The following is a 26,633-nucleotide window of genomic DNA, read 5'->3' as shown; positions in this document are numbered from 1 at the left end:
TCATGGAGGTTTTGGGGTTCCTGGGGGGGATTCTTGGGGATCTCGGGGGGATTTCTGGTTGGTTCGCGGTTCCCGGGAGGTTTTGGGGGTCTCGGTGTGTTCCCGGTGATTTGGGGGTTCCCGGTGCGTTTCCCAGGGGTTTCCCGGTGATTTCGGGGTTCCCGAGGGGTTCCGGGGGGGGCGGTTCTGGAAGGTTTCCGTTGATTTTGGGGCTCCCGGTGCTCCCGGGGTTTTCCCGAGGGGGTTCCCCGGTGATTTCGGTGTTCCCGGTGGGCTCCCGGTGCGTTTCCCGGGGGTTCCCGGTGATTTCGGGCTTCCCCAGGGGTTTCCCGGGCATTCCCGTTCATTCCGGTGTCCCCGGTTCTCCCGGGATTTTCCCGCGCTTTCCCCGCGGGTGGGCGGAGCCTGCGTCCGCACAAGCCCCGCCCCCTCCTCCACATTGGTCAAACCTCCACTAAGCCCCGCCCCTCAATCCCCGCCCTGCGCGCTGTCACTCACACCCATCCCTCCCCTCCCATTGGCCGGCGGAGGCGGTGAGGGCGGGACTTCCTCCCGCGCCGCGCTTCCGCTTCCGGCCCAGCTCCTCCGTCGCTCTCCGGTAACTTCCGGCCGCCGCCGCCTCACCGGGCCCGGCCCAAACGGGACCGGCCCGGCCCGGGCTCCGCTCAGCGGCTCCGAGCCCCGCACGGCAGCACCGCAACCGCGCCGGAACCGCGCGGTGCCCCCGGGGCCGCTCCGCTCCCGTTCCCTCACCGGGGCCCGTCCGCGGCCGCCGCCTCCCGCCGCCCGTCCCGGCCATGGAGCTCGCCAAGGGCAAGGCGGGGGCGGCGGCGGCCGGGAAGCTGCTGGTGAGCTCGCTGCTGGACTCCAAGGATGAGCTGGAGGAGGTGAGGGGATACCGGGAATATACCGGGGATACACCGGGAATAACGGGGGTACCGGGACCGGGCTGGGGGCGCGGGAAAGGTTCCCGGGATCTGCGGATGCTCCTGCTCCGAACTGTCTCAAAATTCCCCCAAAAATTTCCCCAAAATTGCTCAAAATCCCCAAAATTTCCCCCAAATGCTCCCCCACATTTTCCTCCACTTTCCCCCCATTTTTTCCTCGGTTTTCCTCAATTTTCCCCATTTTCCTCCCAATTTCCCCCCGGTTTCTCCCCCCAGTTTTTTTCCCAATTTTCTCCTGTTTCCTCCCTACTTTTATCAAATTTTCCCCCTTTCCCCTCCTTTTTACCCCCATTTTCCCCCTTTTCCCTCTGTTTTCCCCCCATTTTTTCCCATGTTTTCCCTCCTGTTTTTCCTCTGCTTTTCCCCATTTCCCTCTCTCATTTCCCCCCCATTTTCTCCCATCTTTCCCCCATTTTTTCCCCGTTTTTTCCCCCATTTCTTTCCCATTCACCCCCCATTTCCCCCCATGTTTTCTTCCATTTTTTTCCATTTCCCCCCATTTGTCCCTGTTTTTCTCATTTTTTCTCCCATTTCCCCCCATTTTTCTCCATTATCCCCTCTCATTTTTCCCCATTTCCCCCCTCCGTTTTCCCTCCATTTCCCTGTTTTTCTTCATTTTTCCTCCGTTTTTCCTCCAGTTTTTTCCCGTTTTCCCCCATTTCCCCCAATTTCACTCATTTTCCCCCCCAATTTCACTCATTTTCTCCTCATTTTCACCATTTTTCCCCATTTTCCCCCCCAGTTTTTCCTCAGTTTCCCCCCATTTTCCCCTCAGATCCCCTCTGGTTTTCCTCCATTTTTCCTTCATTTTGCCCCCATTTTTCCTCATTTTTCCTCCGTTTTTCCTCCAGTTTTTTCCCGTTTTCCCCCATTTCCCCCAATTTCACTCATTTTCTCCTCATTTTCACCGTTTTTTCCCCATTTTTGCCCCCGTTTCCAGCGCCTGGAGCGCTGTGTTGGCGTCGTCTCCTCCCTGACCAGCGGGCTCTCGGAGCGCGAGGCCAACGACGCCCTCAACGCCCACGTGAGTCTGGGGATTTATCAGGGAAAAAATGGGAATTTTGTACTGGGAAAACGGGAATTTGTCACGGGAAGTGGGAATTTATTAATGGGAAAACGGGGGTTTGTCGTGGGAAATGGGGATTGTGATGGGAAATGGGGATCGTCAGGGAAAATTGGGAATTTTATCATGGAAAAAATGGGGATTTGTCATGGAAAAATGGGGATTCTTCAGTGAAAATTGGGAATTTATTCCTGGGAAAAATGGGGATTTGTCAGGGAAAAATGGGGATTTGTTCATGGAAAAAATGGGGATTTTTCATGGAAAAAAATGGGGATTTGTCATGGAAAAATGGGGATTCTTCAGGGAAAATTGGGAATTTATTAGTGGAAAAAATGGGGATTTGTCATAGAAAAGTGGGGATTTGTCCTGGGAATTTATCCTGGAAAATGGGGATTTTATCATGGAGATTGGGAGAAATGACAAAAATCGGGAATTTGTCCTGGGAATGGGGAATTTCCTCATGGGAAATGGGGACTGGGGATTCATCGTGGAAAAATGGGGATTTCATCTGGGAAAAAATGGGAATTATTCATGGAAAAATGGGAATTTATTCATGGAAGAATGGGGGTTTGTCGTGGGAAATGGGGATTGTGATGGGAAATGGGGATTGTCGGGGAAAATTGGGAATTTTATCATGGAAAAAAAATGGGGATTTGTCATGGAAAAATGGGAATTCTATCATGGGAAATGGGGATTTGTCCTGGGAATTTTATCGTGGGAACTGGGAGAAATGAGGAAAATTGGGAATTTCCTCATGGAATCGGGAATTTCCTGCTGGAAATGGGGATTTGTCCTGGGAATGGGGAATTCCTGGTGGGAATTGGGGATTTTATCCTGGAAAATGGGGATTTGTCCTGGTAAAATGGGAATTTCTGCTGGGAAATGGGAGAAATAAGGAAAATTGAAATTTCTTCATGGGAATTGGGGATTCCATTCTGGAATTGGGAATTCCCTGCTGGGAAACTGGGATTTGGGAACGGGAAATCAGGAACTGGGATTTGAGAATTGGGATTTGGGAACTCGCCTGGAATTTTTTGAATATTTTTGGGAATTTTCCCCTCCCCAGATCTGCAAAGGGACCCCCCAGCACGAGGAGATTTGCCTGGGGCTCTTCACCCTGGTCCTGACAGAGCCAGCCCAGGCCCAGAAGGTGAGGGGGAAACTGGGAAAATCTGGGAATTTTTGGGAATTATTTGGGGGAAATTTAGGAACTTTCCTGGCTGGAATTCCCTGGAATATTCCAGAATCTCTGTGGGGTAAAAAACAGGGAGTGAGGCTCCTTCCTAACCCCAGGAATTGCTTGGGTTTGGGCTGGGACCCTTCCAGGACCCAAATCTGCACCGGGAACCCCAAAATCTGCCCCAAATGCCCCAAAATCTGCCCCAGCCCCCCCTCAGTGTGCCCAGCTGGGCCCAGCTGCTCTTCCTCCTCCTCCTCCCCCTCCTCCCAGCTGTCCCTGCCCTCATTAGCAGCCTCATTAATCACTGTCGTGTTAATTAAACATGGCAGAAATTGCGGAATTCAGGGAATTCACAGTGAGTTTTCCATGGAATTTCCTGGATTTTCCCCAAAAACCCTTGGATTTTCCATCCATTCCTGGGCTGTTTTTTTTTCCCAAAAATATCCCTGAATTTTCCATAAATTTTCCCATTTTTTCCCCTCAGTGTTACCGGGACCTGGCCCTGGTCAGCAGGGATGGGATGAACATCGTCCTCAACAAGATCAACCACATCCTGATGGAGAAGTACCTGAAGCTGCAGGACACCTGCAGGACACAGGTCAGGGGTCTTCACCTGCAATTCTCCTGCCACACCTGGGACTGTGGGTCCCACCTGGAATCTCCTGTCCCACCCAAAATCTCCTGTTCCACCTGGAGTCTCCTGTCCCACCCAAAATCTCCTGTCCCACCCAAAATCTCCTGTTCCACCCAAAATCTCCTGGCCCACCTGGAATCTTGTGTCCTACCTGGATTTCCCTGGAGTCTCCTGTCCCACCCAAAATTTCCTGTCCCATCTTGAATTTCCTGGCACCTCCTGTCCCACCCAACATCTCCTGTCCTACCTGAAATCTCCTGTCCCACCTGGAATTCTCCTGTCCATCCTGTCCCACCTGGCACCTTCTGTCCCACCTGTCCCACCCAGAATTTCCTGTCCCACCTGGACTCTTCTGTCCCACTTGGAATCTCCTGTCCCACCTGGAATTTCCTGGCACCTCCTGTCCCTCGTGTCCCATCCAGAATCTCCTGTCCCACCGGGAGTCTCCTGTCCTACCTGGACTCTTCGGTCCCACCTGGAATCTTTTGTCCTACTCAAAATCTCCTGTCCCACCTGGAATCTCCTGGCCCATCTGAATTTTTCTGCCCCACCTGGAGCCTCCTGTTCCTCCTGTCCCACCCAAAACCTCATGTTCTACCTGGAATCTCCTGTCCCACCCAAAATTTCGTGTCCCACCTGGACTCTCCTGTCCCACCCAGCATCTCCTCTTCCACCTGAAATCTTCTGTCCCACACAGATTTTCGTGTCCCACCTGGCACCTCCTGTCCCACCTGTCCCACCCAGCATCTCCTGGACTCTCCTGTCCCACCTGGAACGTTGTGTCCCACCCGGAATTTCCTGTCCCTACTTGCATCTCCTGTCCCACCTGGACTTTTCTGTCCCACCCAAAATCTCCTGTTCCACCTGGAGCCTCTACCTGTCCCATCCAAAATCTCCTGTCCCACCCAAAATCTCCTGTCCCAGCTGGGATGTCGTGTCCCACCCAGCATCTCCTGTCCCTCTTGTCCCACCTGCCATCTCCTGTCCCACCTTCAGTCTCCTGGGATCTTGTGTCCCACCTGGACCTTTCTGTCCCACTTGCAGGGGAGCAGGGAGGGCTTGGGGACCTCCCTGAGGGGTGGGATTGGGGTCCTGGGGTGGGGTTGGGGAGTTTGGGGGTGCCCGGGGGTCTCGGAACCCCTCGATTTCCATGTTCAGCTGCTGTGGCTGGGATTGGGGTCCTGGGGGGTTTGGGGCTCTCCCTGAGGGGTGGGATTGAGAGGTTTGGGGGCTCTGGGGGTCCCTGACCCCCCAGTTTCTGTGCTCAGCTGCTGTGGGTGGGTTTGGGGGTCCCTGGGTGTCCCTGACCCCCCCATTTCCCTGCCCAGCTGCTGTGGGTGGGTTTGAGGTCCTGGGGGTCCCTGGGGTGGGTTTGGGGTCTTGGGGGTCCCTGGGGGTCCCTGACCCCCCCATTTCCCTGCCCAGCTGCTGTGGGTGGGTTTGGGGGGTCCCTGGGGGTCCCTGACCCCCCCATTTCCCTGCCCAGCTGCTGTGGCTGCTGCGGGAGCTGGTGAAGAGCGGCGTGCTGGGAGCCGATGGGGTGTGCATGACCTTCATGAAACAGATTGCAGGTGAGCTGGGAATGGCTGGGAATCCTTGGGATGTGAACTGGGAATACTGGGAATGGTGGGAATGTGGGCTGGGAGTGCTGGGAATGTGAGCTGGGAATACTGGGAATGGTGGGAAAGCTCAGGATATGAGCTGGGAATGGCTGGGAATCCCTCAGGATTCGAGCCAGGAATCTCCAGGATCTGAACTGGGAATCCTCAGGATCTGAGCTGGGAATTGCTGGGAATCCTCAGGATCTGAACTGGGGATCCTCAGGATCTGAACTGGGGATCCTCAGGATCTGAGCTGGGAAATCCTGAGGATTTGAGCTGGGAATTCTCAGGATCTGAGCAGGGAATGCCCCAGGATCTGAACCAGGAATCAGATCGGGATCAGCTGGGAATCCCTGATCGGGATCTGAGCCAGAAATCCCTCAGGATCTGAGCTGGGAATGCCCCAGATCTGAGCTGGGAAATCCCTCAGGATCTGAGCTGAGAATCCCCAGGATCTGAGCTGGGAAATCCCTCAGGATCTGAGCTGAGAATCCCCAGGATCTGAGCTGGGAAATCCCTCAGGATCTGAGCTGGGAAATCCCTCAGGATCTGAGCTGGGAAATCCCTCAGGATCTGAGCTGAGAATCCCCAGGATCTGAGCTGGGAAATCCCTCAGGATCTGAGCTGAGAACCCTCAGGATCTGGGCTGGGAACCCTCAGGATCTGAGCTGGGAAATCCCTCAGGATCTGAGCTGGGAATCCCCAGGATCTGAGCTGGGAACCCTCAGGATCTGAGCTGAGAATCCCCAGGATCTGAGCTGAGAATCCCCAGGATCTGAGCTGGGAATTGCTGGGAATTCTTGGGATATGAGTCAGGAATTGCTGGGAATCCTCAGGTTTTGAGCTGGGAATTCTTGGGATCATTCCTGGCCGGCAGCTCCCGGGACAAGCAGGGGATGGGAGGAGGAGGAGGAGGTTCCTCCATCCATCCATCATCCATCCATCCATCCCTGGGGATTCCCGGGATCCCCGCCCCGCTCCCGCCTTTCCGGAGCCTCTTCCGTGTTCCCGGGGCCGAACGGGGATTGTGTCCCTGGGAAATGAATGCTGGGAGGGAGAAATGGGAAAAGCACTAAAAAAGGAGCCTTGGAAAGGAATCCCTGGAAAATGCAGGCCTGGAAAGGCCCCGGTGTCCCCTGGGTCCCTCCTGCCCTGCAGGGCCCCTCTGGCTCTCACTGCCTGCCCTTCACTGCCACCCATTGTCTGCACCTGCTGGTTCTCCCTGCTTTTCCCTGGTTTTTTCCTGATTTTTCCCTGCTTTTTCCCATGGTTTTCCCAGGTTCTCCCTGCTCTCCATGGGGAACCTCCCTGGGATCACAGGGATGGGAGCAGGCAGCTCCCAAATCCCCCGTTCCATATCCCAGTTCCCAAATCCCCCAGGTCCCAAATCCCTGTTCCACATCTCAGCTCCCAAATCCCCCTGTTCCATCCCAAATCCCAGCTCCCAAATCCCCCTGCTCCATCCCAAATCCCCCTGATCCCAAATCCCTCTGTTCCACATCCCAGCTCCCAGATCCCCTCTCCTCCTCCACCCCAGTTATTTTTTCCCTGCTGTTTTCCCAGGTGGGGACGTCACTGCCAAGAACATCTGGCTGGCAGAGAACGTTCTGGAAATCCTGACAGAGCAGAGGTAACCGCAGTGCCCTTCCCACCTTCCCAAAAAGTCCCTAAATCCCCTGGACACCCCTAAATAATCCCCTGGACACCCCTAAATCCCCCAAACACCCCTAAATCCCCCGAACACCCCCAGGGCTGAGGAGCAGCCGTGGCTCTGGCCCAGCATCCCGGCGATGTTCCCTTCCCCAATTTCCTGAGCTTTTCCTTTGGGAGCAGCAGCCTGGAGTTGATTGCCCCCAAAATTTCCTGTGTTTGGGCAGCTGGGAACTGCATCCCATTGTCCTGGAGGCAGGGAATTCCTGGATTCAGGATTGCCCAGGCTGGAGCAGCAGGGAATTCCCTGAATCCCAGCTTCTATCCAGCTGCTTTTGGCCTGGGGTTATTTTTTCCTGGGATTGTTTTATCTGGGATTTCTTTTTTCTGTTTTTTTTTTTCTTTTTCCTGGGATTGTTTTATCTGGGATTTCTTTTTTCTGTTTTTTTTTTCCTGGGATTGTTTTGTTTTTCCTGGGATTCAGAGGCAGCAGGAGCCACCTGGGACACCCCAGGGCTGGGCTGGATTTTCCAGTGTTTGTCAATTCTGTGTTCATCACCAGTATATTTATCAATTAATATCTGTATAATTTAATATATTTATTGTTTGTTATCTTTATTAATTAATACATTTCCCAATTATTAATTAACATCTTTTAATGATGCCCTGGCTGGTGTTTCCAGGTGACACCAACCCAGTCCCACCATTGCTGCTGGTGTTCCCTTCCCACAAAGATATCAGTTTATATATTTATAATTTGTTATCTTTATTAATTAACACATTCCCCAATTAATACATTTATTAATGAATAAATTAATTAATTTATTAATTATTTATTGGCCTTTTTGGATAGCCTGGGTGATGATTCCTGTGACACCAACCCCGTCCCCCCTTTGCCTCTTGCTCCATTCCCGCTGTTCCCTCCCCACACCCCAGTCCCACAGAGAAATACCTTTATTATTCATTATCTTTATTAATTAACACATTCCTTAATTAATTAATTAATTAATTAACTATTCAATCACCTTTGTTGATGCCCTGGCTGATGGTTCCAGGTGACACCAACCCCGTGCCCCCTTTGCCGTTTGCACCATTCCCGCTGTTCCCTTCCCACACCCCAATCCCACAAAGATATCATTTAATATTTTTATTAATTAACACATTCCCCAATTAATACATTTATTTATTTATTTATTTATTATTTAATTACGTTTTTGGGCAGCCTGGACAATGGTTCCAGACGACACCAACCCCGTTCCCCCTTTCCCCCTCGCCCCATTCCCGCTGTTCCCTTCCCCGTGCCCCAATCCCCCAGGATCCCCTATAACCCCCTCCCCTTTTGGGGCTGATTTGGGGCGGGTTTGGGGCTGATTTGGGTTTTTTGCAGGGAGTGGGTGCTGAAGAGCAGCCTGCTGGTGGCCATGGCCGTGTACACGTACCTGAGGCTGATCGTGGATCACCACGGCACGGCCGCGCTGCAGGCGCTGCGCCAGAAGGAGGTGGAGTTCTGCGTGTGCCTGCTGAGAGAAAGGGTGAGGTTGGGATTGGGGTTATATGGGATTGGGATTGGGATTGGAGTTCTGCGTGTGCCTGCTGAGAGAAAGGGTGAGGTTGGGATTATATGGGATTGGGGTTGGGGTTGAATTGGGATTTGGATTGGGATTGGAGTTCTGCGTGTGCCTGCTGAGAGAAAGGGTGAGGTTGGGATTGGGGTTATATGGGATTGGGATTGGGATTGGAGTTCTGCGTGTGCCTGCTGAGAGAAAGGGTGAGATTGGGATTGGGGTTATATGGGATTGGGATTGGGGTTGGGATGGGATTGGGATTGGGATTGGAGTTCTGCGTGTGCCTGCTGAGAGAAAGGGTGAGATTGGGATTGGGATTGTATGGGATTGGGATTGGGGTTGAGTTGGGATTGGGGTGGGATTGGAGTTCTGCGTGTGCCTGCTCAGGGAGAGGGTGAGTGTTTATATGGGATTGTGGGATTGGGATTAGGATTGGGATTGGAGTTCTGCGTGTGCCTGCTGAGAGAAAGGGTGAGATTGGGATTGGGATTGTGTGGGATTGGGATTGGGGTTGAGTTGGGATTGGGGTGGGATTGGAGTTCTGTGTGTGCCTGCTCAGGGAGAGGGTGAGTGTTTATATGGGATTTTGGGATTGGGATTGGGATTGGAGTTCTGTGTGTGTCTGCTCAGGGAGAGGCTGAGTTTGGGATTGGGATTATGGGATTGGGGTTGGGATGGGATTGGATTGGATTTGGATTGGAGTTCTGTGTGTGCCTGCTCGGGAGAGGGTGAGCGATTGTATGGGGTTGTGGGATTATATGGGGTTGGGATGGCATTGGATTGGGATTGGGATTGGATCGATTTCCTGGATCGTTCTATGATATTTCATGGATTGTTCCATGGGATTTTCATGGGCTGTTTAATGGGATTTCCATGGATTCTTTCATGGGATGTTCATGGATCGTTTAATGGGATTTTCCTGCATTATTTCATGGCATTCCCATGGATTATTCTATGGCATTTCCATGAGTTATTCCACTGAATCCCCCTTTCCCCCCAGTTCATGAATTGTTCCATGGAATTTTCCTGGATTGTTTCATGGCGTTTCCATGAATTATTTCATTGAATTTCCCCATTTTTTCCCAGTTAATGGATTGTTTCATGGCATTTTCCTGGATTATTTAATGGGATTTTCATGGATTACTTAATGGCATTTTCCTGGATTATTTAATGGTATTTTCATGGATTATTCCATGGGATTTTCAAGGATTGTTTAATGTGATTTTCCTGTATTTTTCCGTGGTGTTTTCCTGCATTGTTCCATGGTGTTTCCATGAATTATCTCCACGGAATTCCCCCTTTTCCCCCAGTTCATGGACTGTTTCATGATCGGCCGGGACCTGGTGCGGCTGCTGCAGAACGTGGCTCGGATCCCCGAGTTTGAGCAGCTCTGGAAGGACATCCTGCACAACCCGCAGGTGCTCAGCCCCCAGTTCACAGGTACAGCCTGAGCATCCCCTCTTTTCCATGGATTCCTCAATTCTGGGCCTTTCCAGGGATTTTCCAAAGCATTTTTTATTGACAGGGTGACAAAAGTGCCTTTTCTGTCCCCGTGCCACAGGTGTGCTGCAGCTGCTGCAGTCCAGGACCTCCCGCAAGTTCCTGGCGTGTCGCCTCACGCCCGACATGGAGACCAAGCTGCTCTTCATGACCTCCAGGGTAAAAACCCCCTGGATCCCAAATTCCACCTGGGTTCCCTCCCACATTCCCCCTGGATCCCAAATTCCTGATGGGTTCCATCCTACATTCCTGATGGTTTCCCAAATTCCTGATGGGTTCCTTCCCAAATTCCCCCTCGGTTCCCAAATTCCTGATGGGTTCCCAAATTCCTGATGGATTCTGTCCTGGATTCCCTCCCAAATTCCTCATGGATTCATGCCCTAATTCCTGATGGGTCCCCTCTTAAACTCCCCCTGGATTCCCAAATTCCTGATGGGTTCTGTCCCAAATTCCCTCTGGGTTCCCAAATTCCTGATGGGTTCCCTCCTAAATCCCCCCCTAGCTCAGGGTCCTGCTTGTCCCCACTGCCAGTCCTGTCCTGTGTCCCAATCCCTGTCCCATGTCCCATCGCTGTCCATGTCTCCATGTCCCTGTGGCTGTCCCCATGTCCCCAGGTGTGTCCCCATGTCCCATACCTGTCCCATGTCCCCAGCTGTGTCCCCATGTCCCCAGGTGCGCTTTGGGCAGCAGAAGCGCTACCAGGACTGGTTCCAGCGGCAGTACCTGTCCACCCCTGACAGCCAGTCCCTGCGCTGCGACCTGATCCGCTACATCTGCGGCGTGGTGCACCCGTCCAACGAGGTGCTGAGCTCGGACATCCTGCCCCGCTGGGCCATCATCGGCTGGCTGCTCACCACCTGCACGGTGAGAACCCCAAAAACGGGGTGCAGGGGGCTGGGAGAACCCCAAAAATGGGGTACAGGGTGGGAGAAACCCCAAAAATGGGCTGGGAGAACCCCAAAAATGGGTACAGGGTGGGAAAAATCCCAAAAATGGGCACAGAGCCATCATCGGCTGGCTGCTCACCACCTGCACGGTGAGAACCCCAAAAACGGGGTACAGGGGGTTGGGAGAACCCCAAAAATGGGGTACAGGGTGGGAGAAACCCCGAAATGGGCTACAGGGCCATCATCGGCTGGCTGCTCACCACCTGCACGGTCAGAGCCCCAAAATGAGCATGGGATGGGTTGGGGGAGCCCAAAAATGGGGTACAGGGGGATGAGAGAACCCAAAAATGGGTACAGGGCCATCATCGGCTGGCTGCTCACCACCTGCACGGATAGAACCCCAAAAACGGGGTACAGGGTGGGAGAAACCCCAAAAATGGGCTGGGAGAGCCAAAAAATGGGGTACAGGGTGGGAAAAATCCCAAAATGGGCTGGGAGAACCCAAAAATGATGTATGGGGTTAGAGTTTTGGGGAGAAACCCCAAAATGGGGTACAGGGCCATCATCGGCTGGCTGCTCACCACGTGCACAGTGAGAACCCCAAAATGGGGTGGGAGAACCAAAAAATTGGGTACAGGGTGGGAAAAACCCCAAAATGGGCTGGGAGAACCCAAAAATGGGGTACAGGGTGGGAAAAACCCCAAAAATGGGCTGGGAGAACCCAAAAATGGGGTACAGGGAGGGCTGGGAATGGGAACATCCCAAAAACAGGAGCAGGAGCATCTCAAAAAGGGATCTTGGTGGGATCTCGGGGGGTTCTTGGTGGGATCTCAAGGAATCTTGAAGGAATCTTGGAGGGATCTCAGGGGATTCTTGGTGGAATCTCAAGGGGTTTTTAGAGGGATCTCAGGGGGTTCATGGTGGGGTCTCAGGGGGTTCTTGGAGGGATCCTGGTGGGATCTCAGCATGGTGTTGATGGGATATTTTGGGGATTTTGGTCTCGTGCAGTCCAACGTCGCCGCCTCCAACGCCAAGCTGGCTCTGTTCTATGACTGGCTCTTCTTCAACCCCGAGAAGGACAGCATCATGAACATCGGTGCGTGGGGCCTGCCGGGGTGGGATCCAGGGCATCCAGCTTGGGATGGAATCCATGACATGTTCCTTGGATGGGACCCATGGGGACCCACCTTGGGACGGCATCCTGGGATGAGATCCATGAGATGTTCCTGGGGTGGGGATCCTGGTCAGGGATCCATGGAGATCCACCTTGGGCTGGGATCCTGGCAGTTCCTGGGGTGGAATCCATGGAGGATCTGCCTTGGGATGGGATCCATGAGATGTTCCTGAGGATGGATCCATGAGATGTTCTTGGGCTTGGATCCTGGGGATGGATCCATGGGGATGAGATCCATGGGATGTTCCTGGGGTTGGATCCACCTTGGAATGGGATTCATGAGATGTTCCTGGGGTTGGATCCATGGGGATGAGATCCATGAGATGTTCCTGGGGTGAGATCCCCAGGGATCTGCCTTGGGATGGGATCCATGGGATGTTCCTGGGGTGAAATCCATGGGGATCCACCTTGGGATGGGATTCTGGGCAGTCCCTGGGATGGGATCCAAGAGAAGTTTCTGGCATAGGATGCATGGGACGTTCCTGGGGTTTTGGGGTCCAGGAGCAGGGATTTGGGGTTTTTGGGGTCCAGGAGCAGGGATTTGAGGTTTTTTGGGGTCTCACCCCATTGTCCCCCCCAGAACCTGCCATCCTGGTCATGCACCACTCCATGAAACCCCACCCGGCCATCACGGCCACGCTGCTGGACTTCATGTGCAGGGTGAGGAATCCTTCTTCTCCAGAAATCCCCCAAAAAATCCCCCCCCCTCAAAAAATCCCCCAAAAAATCCGTTTAAAAAAATCCCAAAAAATTTACAAAAAAAAAAAAAAAATCCCCCCAAAAAATTAAAAAAACAATCTCCCAAAAAAACCCCAAAAATCTCTCAGAAAAATCCCATCAACAAACCCCCCCACAAAAAAATTTTTAAAAATCCCCAAAAAATAAAAAAAAATCCCCCCCAAAAATCCCTCAAAAAAATTCCCCCCAAAAAATCCCCCCTCCAAAAAAACCAAAAGATCCCTAAAAAAATAAAAACAAAAATCCCCCCCAAAAAATCCCTCAAAAAAAATCCCCCCAAAAAATCCCCCTAAAAAAATCCTCTCCCCCAAAAAAAACCCTAAAAAATTAAAAGAAAAATAATCCCCCCTCCAAAAAATCCCCCCCAAAAATCCCCATTAAAAAAAAAAATCCCCATAAAAATCCCCAAAAAACCCCCAAAAATTCACAAAAAAAATCCCCAAAAAATCCCCAATAATTTTTCTCTAACATTTCCTCTCTCCCTCCCTGTTTTTCCCAGATCATTCCCAACTTTTACCCCCCTCTGGAGGCGCACGTCCGCCAGGGCGTCTTCAACTCCCTCACGCACATCGTGGAGAAGCGAGTCCTGGCGTAAGAAATTCCCAGATTGCCCAAATTTCCCTGAATTTCCCTCAATTTCCAGCTGCTCCCAACTGCCCTGGGCCTCTGCTGGAGCTCTGGGGTTAAAATTTGGGATCAGAAGGGTTGGAGCGGGGGTGATCCATGGGGGAAAAGGGATGGGGAAGAGAAAATTTGGGATTTTTCAGCCCAATTTTCCAGCCCCTTGTCCCATTCCCATGTTCAGGTGAGGGGATCCCAAAAACCATGAGGGAAAAGGTGATGGGGGAAAAGAGGAATTTGGGTTTTTTTTTAGGAATTCCAGCCTCTCTTCCCATTCCCATTTTCTGGTGGCACAGTTGAGGGGATCCCAAAAACCATGAGGGAAAAGGGATTGGGGAAAAGAGAAAATTTGGGGTTTTTCAGCCCAATTTTCCATCCCCTTTTCCCATTCCCATGTTCAGGTGAGGGGATCCCAAAGATCATGAGGGAAAAGGGATGAGGGGAAAAAAGAAAATTGGGATTTTCCAGGAAAATTTCCCCATTTCCCATTGAGGGGATCCCAATGGCCATGAGGGAAAAGAGAAAAATTGGGATTTTCCAGGAATTCCATTCCCAGTGGGATCAGGCCCCATCCCAGCTCTGGCTGATCCCAAATTTAGGGGGAATTTTCCCAAATTTAGGGGGAATTTTCCCAAATTTCGGTGGAATTTTCCCAAATTTAGGTGAAATTTTCCCAATTTTCCCCTTCCAGGCACCTGGCCCCGCTTTTTGACAACCCCAAACTGGACAAGGAGCTCCGGGCGATGCTGAGGGAGAAATTTCCAGAGTTCTGCAGCTCCCCCTCGCCCCCCATGGAAGGTTGGGAATGAAATTGGGAATTTTGGGAATTAAATTGGGATTTTTGGGAGTTAAATTGGTATTTTTGGGGAGTTATATTGAGATTTTGGGGATTTAAATTTGGGAATTAAATGGGAATTTTGGGGGATTAAATTGGGGTTTTGGGGATTAAATTGGGGAATTAAATTGGGAATTGGGGGGAATTAAATGGGAATTTTGGGGGATTAAATGGGGATTTTCTGGGAGTCAAATCGGGATTTTAGGGGATTAATTAAATTGGGATTTTTTGGGGAGTTAAATTGGGATTTTTGGGGAGTTAATAAAATTGGGATTTTGGGGGATTAAATTGGGATTTTGGTGGATTAAATTGGGGATTAAATTAGGGAATTAAATTGGGATTTTTGGGAATTAAATTGGGATTTTTAGGGATTAAATTGGGGATTAAATTGTGGAATTAAATTTGCATTTTGGGGATTAAATTAGGGAATTAAATTGGGATTTTTGGGGGGATTAAATCGGGATTTTTGGGGGGATTAAAATGGGATTTTTGGGGAATTAAATGGGGATTTTTAGGTATTGAATTGGGGGGTTTTGGTACAGTGAAAATCGAGGAGCCCGTTGCCATGGAGATGGAGAATCACCTGGAGAAGGATGACGGTTGCTATGACAACGCCGAGGCCGCCTTCAGTGACGATGAGGAGGAGCTGAGCAGCAAAGGGGGTGAGGGAGGCCCTGGGGCTGCCCAGGGACACACACACAGGGCACAACAGGCTCCAGAATTCCCTAAAAACCCAAAAACCAGGAGGTGATCCCGGTGGAGATCCCAGATTCCCTCTGCAGGAGCCGATTCCCAAAAATCAGGACCTGATCCCCAAATCCCAGGTGGTGATTTCCAAACATCGGGAGCTGATTCCCAAATTATTCCAAAAGTCAGGAGCAGATCCTACTGGAGATCCCAGATTTCTCCTGCAGGAGTTGATTCCCAAATCCCAGCAGCTGATCCCACTGGGAAATCCCAGATTCCCAAATCCCAGCAGCTGATCCCACTGGGAAATCCCAGATTCCCAAATCCCAGCAGCTGATCCTGGTGGAGATTCCCAGATTCCCAAATCCCAGGAGCTGATTCCCAAAAATCAGGAGCTGATCCCACTGGGAAATCCCAGATTTCCCCTGCAGGAGCTGATTCCCAAAAAATCAGGAGCAGATGCCACTGGAGATCCCAGATTTCCTCTGCTGGGAGGCTCTGCAGGAGCTGATTCCCACATCCCAGAAGGTGATTCCCAAATTATTCCAAAAATCAGGAGCTGATCCCATTGGAGATGCCAGATTTCCTCCTCCAGGAGCTGATTCCCAAATCCCAGGGGCACATTCCCACATCCATGGTTCGGGATCCGTGCCCACAACATTTGTTCCCTTTCCTGGGCTGTTCCCAGGAGCTCAGAGCATTTTTTCACCCAAATTCCCTCTGGAGCCATTCCCAGCCTCGCTGGTCCAGATCCCTGTGGAATTCCCACTGTTCCAGGGGGTTTGGGGCACAGGATGGGGCCTGGGAACCTCAGAACCCCATTCCCAAATTTTGTGTCCTTGGAGACACCTGGGGAACGTTGGAGCGTCAGATTTGGGAATCCCTATACCAAATTTTGCCCCCTTGGAGATTCCCAAAATCCCAGGATTTTAGGGAATGTTGGAGGGTCAGATTTGAGAATGGGACTGAGCAGGGATCACAGTCCCGGACATTCCCAGCCCTGGCTCCAGGGGAGGAGGATCCAGGACAGGGATTGCTGGGGAGGAGGAGAATCCCAGGGAATTCCTGCTGGAATCCCAGGGAATTCCTGCTGGAATCCCAGGGAATCCCTGGTTTCAGGCAAGAAGAGGGAGTTCCGGTTCCATCCCATCAAGGAATCCATCGTGGAGGAGCCTGTGGACATCACCCCATTCCTGGAGCAGCTGGACGAGTCCCTGAGGGACAAAGTGCTGCAGCTGCAGAAGGGCAGGTGGGGTCAATCCCATCCAGTCCCAATCCCAATCCCATATTTCCATTCCCATCCCATCCAATCCCCTTCCCATTCCCAAACCCACTCCATTCCCAATCCCATTCCCATCGTATTTCCATTCCATTCCATTCCCAATCTCATTCCTATTCCCATCCCAATCCCATTCACTCTCCCACTCCAATTCCCAGTCCCATTTCCAATTCCATTCCCATCCCCACTCCCATCCCATTTCCATTCCCATTCCCAATCCCTTCCCATCCCAATCCCATTCCCATCCCATCCCAATCTCCATCCCAATCCTATTCCCATCCCTAATCCCATTCCCATTCCTATCCCATCCCAATCTCCATCCCAGTCCTATTCCCATCCCACTCCCAATTCCATTCCCATTCCTATCCCATCCCAATCTCCATCCCAATCCTATTCCCATCCCACTCCCAATTCCATTCCCATTCCATTCCCATCCCCATTCCCATTCCTATCCCATTCCCAATCCGCTTCCCATCCCATTCCCATTCCTATTCCCGTTCTCATTTCTGGATCCCCAGTACTCCCAGTGTTCCCAGTGTTCCCAGTGCTCCCAGTAAGGGCTTTGTTCCTGTCCCTGCAGTGACACGGAGGCGCAGTGCGAGGTCATGCAGGAGATCGTGGATCAGGTCCTGGAGGTAACGGAGCCACGCTGGGATCTGGGATCCATTTGGGGTGGGATCTGGGATCTGTCCTGGGTGGGATCTGGGATCCTTTTGGGGTGGGATCTGGGATCCATTTTGGGGAGAATCCGGGATCTGTCCTGGGTGGGATCTGGAATTAATCCTGGGGGGGATCTGGGATCTGTCATGGGTGGGATCTGGAATTAATCCTAGGGGGGACATCTGGGATCTGTCATGGGTGGGGTTTGGGATCCATCCCTGGCAGGGTCTGGGATCCATCCCAGCTGGGATTTGGGATTCATCGTGGGCGAGATCTGGGATCCATCCCTGGCAGTGATTTGGGATCCCTGGTGCTGGAACCCCTCCAGAGCAGCCTGGGATCCGTTCCTGTGCCCCCTCCCTGTGCCAGGATCCGTTCCTGTGCCCCCTCCCCGTGCCAGGATCCATTCCCCTGTGCCAGGATCAGTCCCTGTGCCCTTTCCCTGTGCCAGAATCCGTTCCTGTGCCCCCTCCCTGTGCCAGGATCCATTCCCCTGTGCCAGGATCAGTCCCTGTGCCCTTTCCCCGTGCCAGGGTCCATCCCTGACCTCCCTCCCTCCCTGCCAGGAGGATTTTGACTCGGAGCAGCTCTCGGTGCTCGCCTCGTGCCTGCAGGAGCTCTTCAAGGCCCATTTCCGTGGGGAGGTGCTGCCGGAGGAGATCACAGAGGAGTAAGGGCTGGGAAAACTCCGAGAGGGATCCAGGGCTGTTCCTGGGCTCCCAGCGGGGTCCAGGGCTGTTCCTGTGCCATTCCTGGGAAATCCACAGGGATCCAGGGCTGTTCCTGTGCCATTCCTGGGAAATCCACAGGGATCCAGGGCTGTTCCCATTCCTGGGAAATCCTGGAGGGATCCAGGGCTGTTCCTGGGCTCCCAACGGGATCCAGGGCTGTTCCTTTGTCATTCCTGGGGAAACCCAGAGGGATCCAGGGCTGTTCTTGGGCTCCCAATGGGATCCAGGGCTGTTCCCATTCCCAGGAAAATCCAGAGGGACCCAGGGCTGTTCCCCAGGGCTGTTCCTGTCCCATTTCCTGGGAAAACCCAGAGGAATTCAGGGTTGTTCCCATTCCTGGGAAATCCTGGAGGGATCCAGGACTGCTCCTGTGACATTCCTGGGAAAACTGAGTGAGATCCAGGGCTGTTCCTGTTTCTTGGAAAACCAAAGGAGATCCAGGACTGTTCCTGTCCCATTTCCTGGGGAATCCTGGGCTGTTCCCCAGGGCTGTTCCTCTGTCATTCCCGGGAGCTCAGAGTGTCCGTCCGTCTGTCCCCAGGTCCCTGGAGGAGTCCGTGGGGAAGCCCCTGTACCTGATATTCCGGTAGGTCCCTTTCAAGCCCTCAGGAATTCCCGGCCTCCCACCCCATTCCTGGTGGGAAATCTGGGGATTTTGGGGTTTTTTGGGGGTTTTTGGTCCCCGTTATCCCGGTGACATTCCCGCTGTCCCCAAGGAACCTGTGCCAGATGCAGGAGGACAACAGCGGCTTCTCGCTGCTGCTGGACCTGCTCTCGGAGCTCTACCAGAAGCAGCCCAAGATCGGATATCACCTGCTCTACTACCTGAGGGCCAGGTGAGGCCACGCCCTGCGCTGGCTCCGCCCCCTCAGATGGGCCACGCCCTGCTCTGACTCTCCCCCTCAGATGGGCCACACCCTGTCTGACTCCTCCCCCTCTGATGGGCCACGCCCTGCTCTGACTCCTCCCCCTCAGGTGGGCCACGCCCTGCTCTGACTCCTCTCCCTCAGGTGGGCCACGCCCTGTGCTGGCTCCTCCCCCTCAGATGGGCCACGCCCTGCTCTGACTCCTCCCTCTCTCCTGTGACTCCTCCCCTTCATCTGGGCCACGCCCTCTTACCTGTGCCCCTCCCCTGCCTGTGCCTGTCCCTGGTGATGGCACGGGCCAGGTGTGTGCCAGCTGTGTGCCAGCAGTGCCAGGTGTGTGCCAGGTGTGCCATGTGTGTCCCAGCTATGTCAGGTGTGTGTCAGTTGTGTCACCTGTGTGCCAGCAGTACCAGGTGTGTGCCAGGTGTGCCAGGTGCTCTCTGTCCCCAGCAAGGCGGCGCTGGGCAGGATGGCGCTCTGTGGGTGTGTGAGCTGTGCCAGGTGTGTGCCAGGTGCCCAGGTGCCAGGTGTGCCCAGTTTGCCCTGTGTCCCCAGCAAGGCGGCGCTGGGCAGGATGGCGCTCTACGAGTCCTTTGCCCAGGCCACGCAGCTGGGCGAGCTGCACACGTGCCTCATGATGGACATGAAGGCGTGCCAGGAGGACGACGTGCGCCTGCTCTGCTTCCTCACGCCCTCCATCTACACCGAGGTGAGCCCTCACCTGCCCGGGTGTGCCCCGAGTGCCATCCCAGGGGTGCCCTGAGTGCCAGGGATCCCCGAAATCCCATTCCTGGTGTGCCCAAAGTCCCATTCTGGGTGTTCCCCGAGTCCTGTTCCTGTTGTGCCCAAAATCCCATCCCAGGTGTGCCCCGGGTCCCATCCCAGGTGTGCTGCAGCAGAGAATCCCAAAAATTCTCTCCAAATCCAGAGAGTCCCTAAAATTCCCTCTAAATGCAGGAACCCGCAGCCCTGGAACGTGCAGCTGGATCCCTGCCCTTCCTTGGGATCCATCCCAGAGCAGGATCCCATTGTCCCTGTGCTGATCCCAAATCCGGGATCCATCCCAGGCTGTTCCCTACACTGATCCCAAATCCAGGATCCATTCCAGGGCAGGATCCCACTGTTTTCCACACTGATCCCAAATCCAGGATCCATCCAGGGCAGGATCCCATTGTTCCCTGTGCTGATCCCAAATCCAGGATCCATTCCAGGGCAGGATCCCATTGTTCCCTGTGCTGATCCCAAATCCAGGATCCATTCCACATCCCGTCCCTCTCCGTGGCGCCACCGTCCCCCCCTTTGGCTCCTGCCCTGATTGATTTTGTGTTTCCTGCGGGAGCAGAGCCAGGAAAAGGGAAAAAAAAACGGGAATTCCGGGAATTCCAGAGCCCTGGCTCACGGCTGCCTCCCCCCCGAGGGAAACTTTTGGGATTTTGGGACGGCTCTCCCTGCCGGGATTTGGGATTTTGTGCATTCCCAGTTTGGGTTTTTTCATTCCCAGTTTGATTTTGTTCATTCCCAGTTTCCAGATGAGACCCTGAGGAGCGGGGAGCTGCTGAACATGATCGTGGCTGTCATCGACTCCTTCCAGGTGAGGGGGATCCTTCCTTCCCTTTTCTGGGGAATTTAACCCCAAAATGAGCCATCCATGGCCCCAAACCTGGGGAATTTAACCCCAAAATGAGCCATCCATGGCCCCAATCCTGGGGAATTTAACCCCAAAATGAGCCATCCATGGCCCCAAACCTGGGGAATTTAACCCCAAAATGAGCCATCCATGCCCTCAATCCTTGGTGTAAGGAGCCCCTAAATCCCCTGGTCCAAAGGTCGATCCCAAGGAATCTCCTGCAGAGCCATTTCCTGGGCAATCAGCGCTAATTACCCCTAATTACCCCTAATGTGCCCCTTATGGTTCTGCCTGGCCTGGAATTTGCTGGGAGAACCCAAAAATTCCCGGGGGCACCTCTGGAATGTCACCCCCTGACCCCATTCCCTGTCCCACCCCAGCTCCAGGAGCTCGTGTGCCACGTGATGATGGGAAACCTCGTCATGTTCCGCAAGGATTCCGTGCTGAACATCCTCAGTGAGTGGGATGGGAATGGGAATGGGATTGGGATTGGGAGCAGCAGGGATTGGGAATTGGAGTGGGAGTGGGAATGGGAAATGGGAGGGGAAATGGGAATGGGATGGGATTGGGAATGGGAGAGGAAATGGGAATGCGAAAGGGAGTGGGATTGGGAATTGGAGTGGGAGTGGGAAATGGGAGAGGGAATGAAATTGGGATTGGGAAATGGGATTGGGAATGGGAGAGGGAGAGGAAATGGGAATGGGGATTGGGAAATGGGAATGGGAAAGGGAAAGGGAATGGGATTGGTATTGGGAATGGGAAAGGGAGTGGGAATGGGATTAGGATGGGAATGGGAACAGAAATGGGAGAGGGAATAGGAGTGGGAATGGGAATTGGAGTGGGAATGGGAATGAGGATGGAAATAGGAATGAACAGGTCCTGGGCAGCCCCCAAGCCCTGCCCCAAATCCAGGCCTGGCCCTTTCCAGAGGGAGATCCCTGCCCGGGGCTGCATTCCCAGCTGGCATTACAGGGTCACTGCCCCGGGCAGATCTGCGATTGATCCCTGTGCCCCCAGGGGTGCCAGGCAGGGCAAAATCCCAAAATCGGCTCCACAGCCACTCTGTGGAGTCCCTCGGTGTTCCCAGGGCAAATCCAGCTTTGGGGATAAGCCTGTTAATTAATTAGGGAGCCTCGTTAGCCCTGCCCCCACAGCCCCTTCCTGGGACAGGGCTCTGTCCCCATTGCCAGGGCCTGGAGGGGTGGGGGGACCCCGGGCAGGTTTGGGGGTCCCCAGAGCTGGGGAAGGGGCTGGCGCAGATCCCTGTTAACCCCATTGTGCCATTGTCCCTGTTATCCATTCCCATTGTCCCCATTGTCCCACTGTCCCCATTATCCCATTGTCCCTGTTATCCATCCCCATTATTCCTGTTAACCCCATTGTCCCCATTATCCCATTGTCCCCATTATCCCATTGTCCCCATTTTCCATCCCTGTTATCCCCATTATCCCATTGTCCCCATTATCCATCCCCATTATTCCTGTTAACTCCATTTTATTGGGGTTTATTGTCCCTGTTACCCCATTGTCCCATTGTCCCCGTTCTCCCTGTTGTCCATCCCTGTCCCTCTGTCCCCTCCATCCCCCTGTCCCTTCTGTCTCTCTGTCCCTCTGTCCCCTCTGCCCCCTGTCCCCCCTGTCCCTCTGTCCCCTCCATCCTCCCTGTCCCCTTTGTCCCCCTGTCCCTCTGTCCTCTCCGTCCCTCTGTCCCTTCTGTGCCTCTGTGCCTCTGTGCCTCTGTCCCTGCTGTCCCCCTGTCCCGTTGTCCCCCCTGTCCCCCTGTCCGTCTGTCCCGTGCGCAGTTCAGAGCCTGGACTGGGAGACCTTTGAGCAGTACTGCACCTGGCAGCTGTTCCTGGCCCACAACATCCCCCTGGAGACCATCATCCCCATCCTGCAGCACCTCAAGTACAAGGGTGAGCTGGGGACACCTTGGGGACATTTTTTGGGGACATTCCTGGGGATGTATTTTTGGGGACATTGCTGGGGACATTCCCATGGGGGACATTGCCACCCTCCTTCCCCTTTCAGAGCACCCCGAGGCCCTGTCCTGCCTCCTGCTGCAGCTGCGCAGGGAAAAGTGAGTCTGGGGGGGACACTGAGGGGATCTGGGGGGGACACTGAGGGCATCTGGGGACAATGAGAGGTTCCAGGGGACACTGAGGGGATCTGGGGGGGACACTGAGGGCATCTGGGGACAATGAGAGGTTCCAGGGGACACTGAGGGGATCTGGCGGGGCAGTGCGAGGATTTGGGGAACACTGAAGGGATTTGGGGACACCAAGGGGCAGACACTGAGGGGATTTGGGGGGGCACTGAGGGGATTTGGGGACATCAAGGAGCCACAGGGGGCACTACTAAAGGGATTTGGGGACACTGAGAGGATTTGGGGACACTGAGAGGGGGACACTGAAGGGATTTGGGGACACTGAGGGGTTCCAAGGGACACTGAGAGGATTTGGGAGGGCACTGAGGGGATTGGGGGACACTGAGGGGGACATTGAGGGGATTTGGGGGACACTGAGAGGTTCCAGGGGACACTGAGGGGATCTGGGGACATTTAGAAGTTCCAGGGGACACCAAGGGGATTTGGGGACACTGAGTGAACTGGGGGACACTGAGGGGATTTGGGGGGCACTAAAGGGATTTGGGGAACCTGGGGGGGGGTGTCTCCCACGGGTCTGGGGTGTCTCCTGGGACTCTGGGGGTTCTCCTGGTGCTCCAGGTGTGTCCCCCAGCCTTCCCCACCCCGTTTGTGCAGGCCCAGTGAGGAGATGGTGAAGATGGTGCTGAGCCGGCCGTGCCACCCCGAGGACCAGTTCACCACCAGCATCCTGCGGCACTGGGGGCTGCGGCACGACGACCTCCTGGGCGAGCACATCAAGGCCCTGCTGATCAAAAACAACAGCCTGCCCCGCAAACGGCAGAGGTCTGGCAATTCTGACCCTGGAAATTCCCTTCCCAAAGAATTGGGGTGCTGTTTGTCCCCTGCAAACGGCAGAGGTCTGACAATTCTGACCCTGGAACTTCCCAAAGAATCGGGGTGCTGTTTGTCCCCTGCAAACGGCAGAGGTCTGGCAGTTCTGACCCTGGAAATGCCCTTCCCAAAGAATTGGGGTGCTGTTTGTCCCCTGCAAACGGCAGAGGTCTGGGGGTCCTGGGACCGGGAGTCCCTTCCTGAAGAATTGAGGGGGGTGTTGTCCCCTGTACCCCATTCCCACAGAATTCCCACCCTAAAGAATTGGTTTTTCTTCCCTGCCCCAAAAAAGACCGAGGTCTGGGGCTTCTGGCCCTAGGAATTCCCTCCCTAAAGAACTGGGGTGGTTTATCTCACCTGTACCCCATTCCCTCCCTAAGGAATTGGGGTGTTTTTTCTCCTCTCTACCCCATTCCCACAGAATTCTCTCCCTAAAGAATTGGAGTGGTTTTTATCACCTTTACCACATTCCCACCCTGAGGATTCAGGGTTTTTTTTCTCCCCTGCCCCAGAAACGCCAGAGGTCTGGGTGTTCTGGGGGTCCTGGAAGTGGGAATTCGCTCCCTGAGGAGTTGGGGGTTTTATCACCTGTACCCCATTCCCACAGAATTCCCACCCTAAGGAATTTCAGGTTTTCTCCCCTGCCTCAAAAGTGCCAGAGGTCTGGAATCTGTCCCTGGGGGTCTCCTCCCCATTTTTGGCCTCTCCTCCCCATTTGTAATTTCTCACCCCATTTTTTGGTGTCTCCTCCCCGTTTTTAGTTTCTCACCCCCATTTTTTAGTTTCCCACCCCATTATTTAATTTCTCACGCCATTTCCTGCCCTCCTCTCCCGCAGCCTCCGCAGCTCCAGCAGCAAACTGGCCCAGCTCACCCTGGAGCAGATCCTGGAGCACCTGGACAACCTCAGGCTCAACCTCACCAACACCAAGCACAACTGTGGGTCCCTCCCCACACCCTGAGCTGTTCCATTTGGGTCTGGGGTCCCTCCCTGCCCTGACCCTCCCCATTTCCCCCCCCCAGTTTTCAGCCAGACCCCGATCCTGCAGGCGCTGCAGCACGTCCAGGCCAGCTGCGACGAAGCTCACAAAATGAAGTGAGACCCCTCCCCACACATTTCCCTCCCCTCCTAAAGACCACAGACCCCCCCCCTGAGCCCCTCTGGTGCCCCCCCAGGTTCTCGGATCTCTTCTCCCTGGCTGAGGAATACGAGGATTCCTCCAGCAAACCCCCCAAGAGCCGCCGCAAGGCCACGGCCCTGGCCAGCCCCCGCAGCCGCAAAAACGCGGCACAGCCCCAAAACAACGAGGAGGAGTCCGGCTCCAGCAGCGCCTCGGTGAGACCCCCGCCCTCCCCGAGACCCCCTGAGACCCTCAAGGGGTCCCCAAATCCCGTGTGACCTCCCCCCCCTCCACCATGTCCCTGCAGGAGGAGGAGGACACCAAACCCAAACCGGCCAAGAGGAAAAGGAAAGGTTCCTCTGCTGTGGGGTCTGACAGTGACTGAGGGGTGGGACCCCCCCGGGACCCCTCCCCACCACAGGGAACCCCCCCCAGGACCCCCCTTTCCATGGGGAACCCCCCAGGACCCCCCAAACCAGTGCCAGCAAAACCCCAAGCTTGGGGTCCCCATCATTCCCTTCACCCCCTTTTCACTATATGGGGAGGGGTCTCTGCCCCCCACACCAGGACCCCCCTATGTGGGTGGGGGTCCCCCCAAGTGGACAAAGGGGGGAAGCCCCAGCCCCATTTTCCTCCAGAACTGTAAATAAAGGGTGGAACCGAGTGGCTGCTCCAGGATGATTTGGGGAGGGGGAGCTGGGGGGGTCCTGGGGGTGGGGAGGGGCAGGAGAATTTGGGGAGGGGTCCTGCCCCCGCCCCATGAGCGTTTTTAAGTGTTTTTAAGAAAAGCAGCAATAAAAACTTTCCTGTTTTGTACTGAATGGACCCAATTTGTGACGTGGGGGGGTGGTGACAGCCCTGGGATGGTGACAGTGCCAACCCCATGGTGGTACTGCCAACCCCCATGGTGGCACTGCCAACTCCCCCTGGTGACACTGCCAGCACCCTGCACCCCCGATGGTGACACTGCTATTTCCCCCCCCCACGATGGTGGCACTGCCAACACGCCCCTCTGTGATGGTGACAGTGCCAACCCCCCCCGGTGGCACTGCCACCTTCCCCTTGGTGGCACTGCCAGCCCCAGGATGGTGACACTGCCAACACCCCCATGGTGACACTGCCATCTACCCCCCCCCGAGATGGTGGCACTGCCAACCCCCCCAAGGACAGGGGGAATCTGGGACACAGAGGGAGCGGGGAGGCCCCGGAAGGGGACAGGGGAGGGGACAGAAGGACCAGGGAGGGGACAATGATGGGGGTGACAATGGGGAAAGGGGACGGAAGGGACAGGGGAGGGGACAGTGGGGGGGGTGACAATGGGGAGGGGACAGTTGGGGGACAATGCTGGAGTGACAGTGCGAAGGGGACACGGGACAGAGGGATGGAGGGGAGGGGAGAGAGGTGACATGAGGGGGTTGGGCTTGGCGGAGAGGTTGGGCGGGGCTCAGACTGGGCGTGTCCAAAGTGGGCGTGGTCGATGGGCGTGGCCAAGGTTAATGAAATAAAAGATAACTTAAAATGGTAAAAAATTACATTTATTACAAATAAATAAAAAAGCAAAATAAAAAGCATAAAGCGCTGGAAAGTGCTGGAAAAGTTCCAGAAAGGGAAATGACGTAAAACGCGACTGTCGTAAAAGGTGCCGTAAAGCGCGACTGTCGTAAAACCGGCCGTAAAGCACGACTGTCGTAAAAGGTTCCGTAAAGCAACACTGTCGTAAAAGGTGCCGTAAAGCGCGACTGTCGTAAAAGGTGCCGTAAAGCGCGACTGTCGTAAAAGGTGCCGTAAAGCGCGACTGTCGTAAAAGCTGTCGTAAAGCGCGACTGTCGTAAAAGGTGCCGTAAAGCGCGACTGTCGTAAAAGGTGCCGTAAAGCGCGGCTGTCGTAAAAGGTGTCGTAAAGCGCGACTGTCGTAAAAGGTGCCGTAAAGCGCGACTGTCGTAAAAGGTGCCGTAAAGCAGCGCTGTCGTAAAAGGTGCTGTAAAGCGCGACTGTCGTAAAACTGTCGTAAAGCGCGACTGTCGTAAAAGGCGCCGTAAAGCGCGACTGTCGTAAAAGGTGTCGTAAAGCAGCACTGTCGTAAAAGGTGCCGTAAAGCGCGACTGTCGTAAAAGGTGCCGTAAAGCGCGACTGTCGTAAAAGGTGTCGTAAAGCGCGACTGTCGTAAAAGGCGCCGTAAATCGCGACTGTCGTAAAAGGCGCCGTAAAGCAGCACTGTCGTAAAAGGTGTCGTAAAGCGCGACTGTCGTAAAAGGTGCCGTAAAGCGCGACTGTCGTAAAGGGCGCCGTAAA

At 54.1% G+C, this 26,633-nt stretch overlaps 1 protein-coding gene across 2 annotated transcripts; it reads left to right on the top strand.

Moving 5' to 3' along the window:
• The first annotated feature begins 768 nt into the window (after positions 1–768).
• On the top strand, positions 769–25,004 carry INTS3 (integrator complex subunit 3). Of its 2 annotated transcripts, XM_063176324.1 has the most exons (30): positions 770–887; positions 1,888–1,971; positions 3,077–3,160; positions 3,675–3,788; positions 5,311–5,395; positions 6,989–7,055; positions 8,463–8,607; positions 9,951–10,080; positions 10,202–10,299; positions 10,813–11,004; positions 12,036–12,123; positions 12,782–12,861; positions 13,439–13,530; positions 14,252–14,358; positions 14,938–15,057; positions 16,202–16,331; positions 16,942–16,996; positions 17,588–17,691; positions 18,294–18,338; positions 18,469–18,588; positions 19,174–19,327; positions 20,141–20,209; positions 20,626–20,701; positions 22,047–22,160; positions 22,276–22,324; positions 23,006–23,173; positions 24,059–24,159; positions 24,244–24,316; positions 24,397–24,556; positions 24,649–25,004. In XM_063176324.1, the coding sequence occupies exons 1-30, from the start codon at positions 798–800 to the stop codon at positions 24,724–24,726; spliced, it is 3,072 nt and encodes a 1,023-aa protein (XP_063032394.1). In that variant the 5' UTR covers positions 770–797; the 3' UTR covers positions 24,727–25,004. The 2 variants fall into 2 exon arrangements, with proteins under 2 accessions (XP_063032395.1, XP_063032394.1); XM_063176325.1 differs by lacking the exons at positions 24,059–24,159; positions 24,244–24,316; positions 24,397–24,556; positions 24,649–25,004 and adding an exon at positions 23,317–23,663 and having other exon boundaries at positions 769–887; positions 23,006–23,247.
• The last annotated feature ends 1,629 nt before the right edge of the window (positions 25,005–26,633 follow it).

The sequence above is a fragment of the Melospiza melodia genome, chromosome 25, assembly GCF_035770615.1.
Source record: "Melospiza melodia melodia isolate bMelMel2 chromosome 25, bMelMel2.pri, whole genome shotgun sequence".
Lineage (NCBI taxonomy): Eukaryota > Metazoa > Chordata > Aves > Passeriformes > Passerellidae > Melospiza > Melospiza melodia.
This window is presented reverse-complemented; position numbering and strand designations above follow the sequence as displayed.

Bases quoted from the DNA above. Each gene is read 5' to 3' on its own strand.
- INTS3 (XM_063176324.1), top strand. From the start codon at position 798: ATGGAGCTCGCCAAGGGCAAGGCGGGGGCGGCGGCGGCCGGGAAGCTG. The intron at 10,300-10,812 runs GTAAAAACCCCC...CCATGTCCCCAG, and splicing joins TGCTCTTCATGACCTCCAGG to GTGCGCTTTGGGCAGCAGAA. The intron at 14,359-14,937 runs GTTGGGAATGAA...GTTTTGGTACAG, and splicing joins CCCCTCGCCCCCCATGGAAG to TGAAAATCGAGGAGCCCGTT.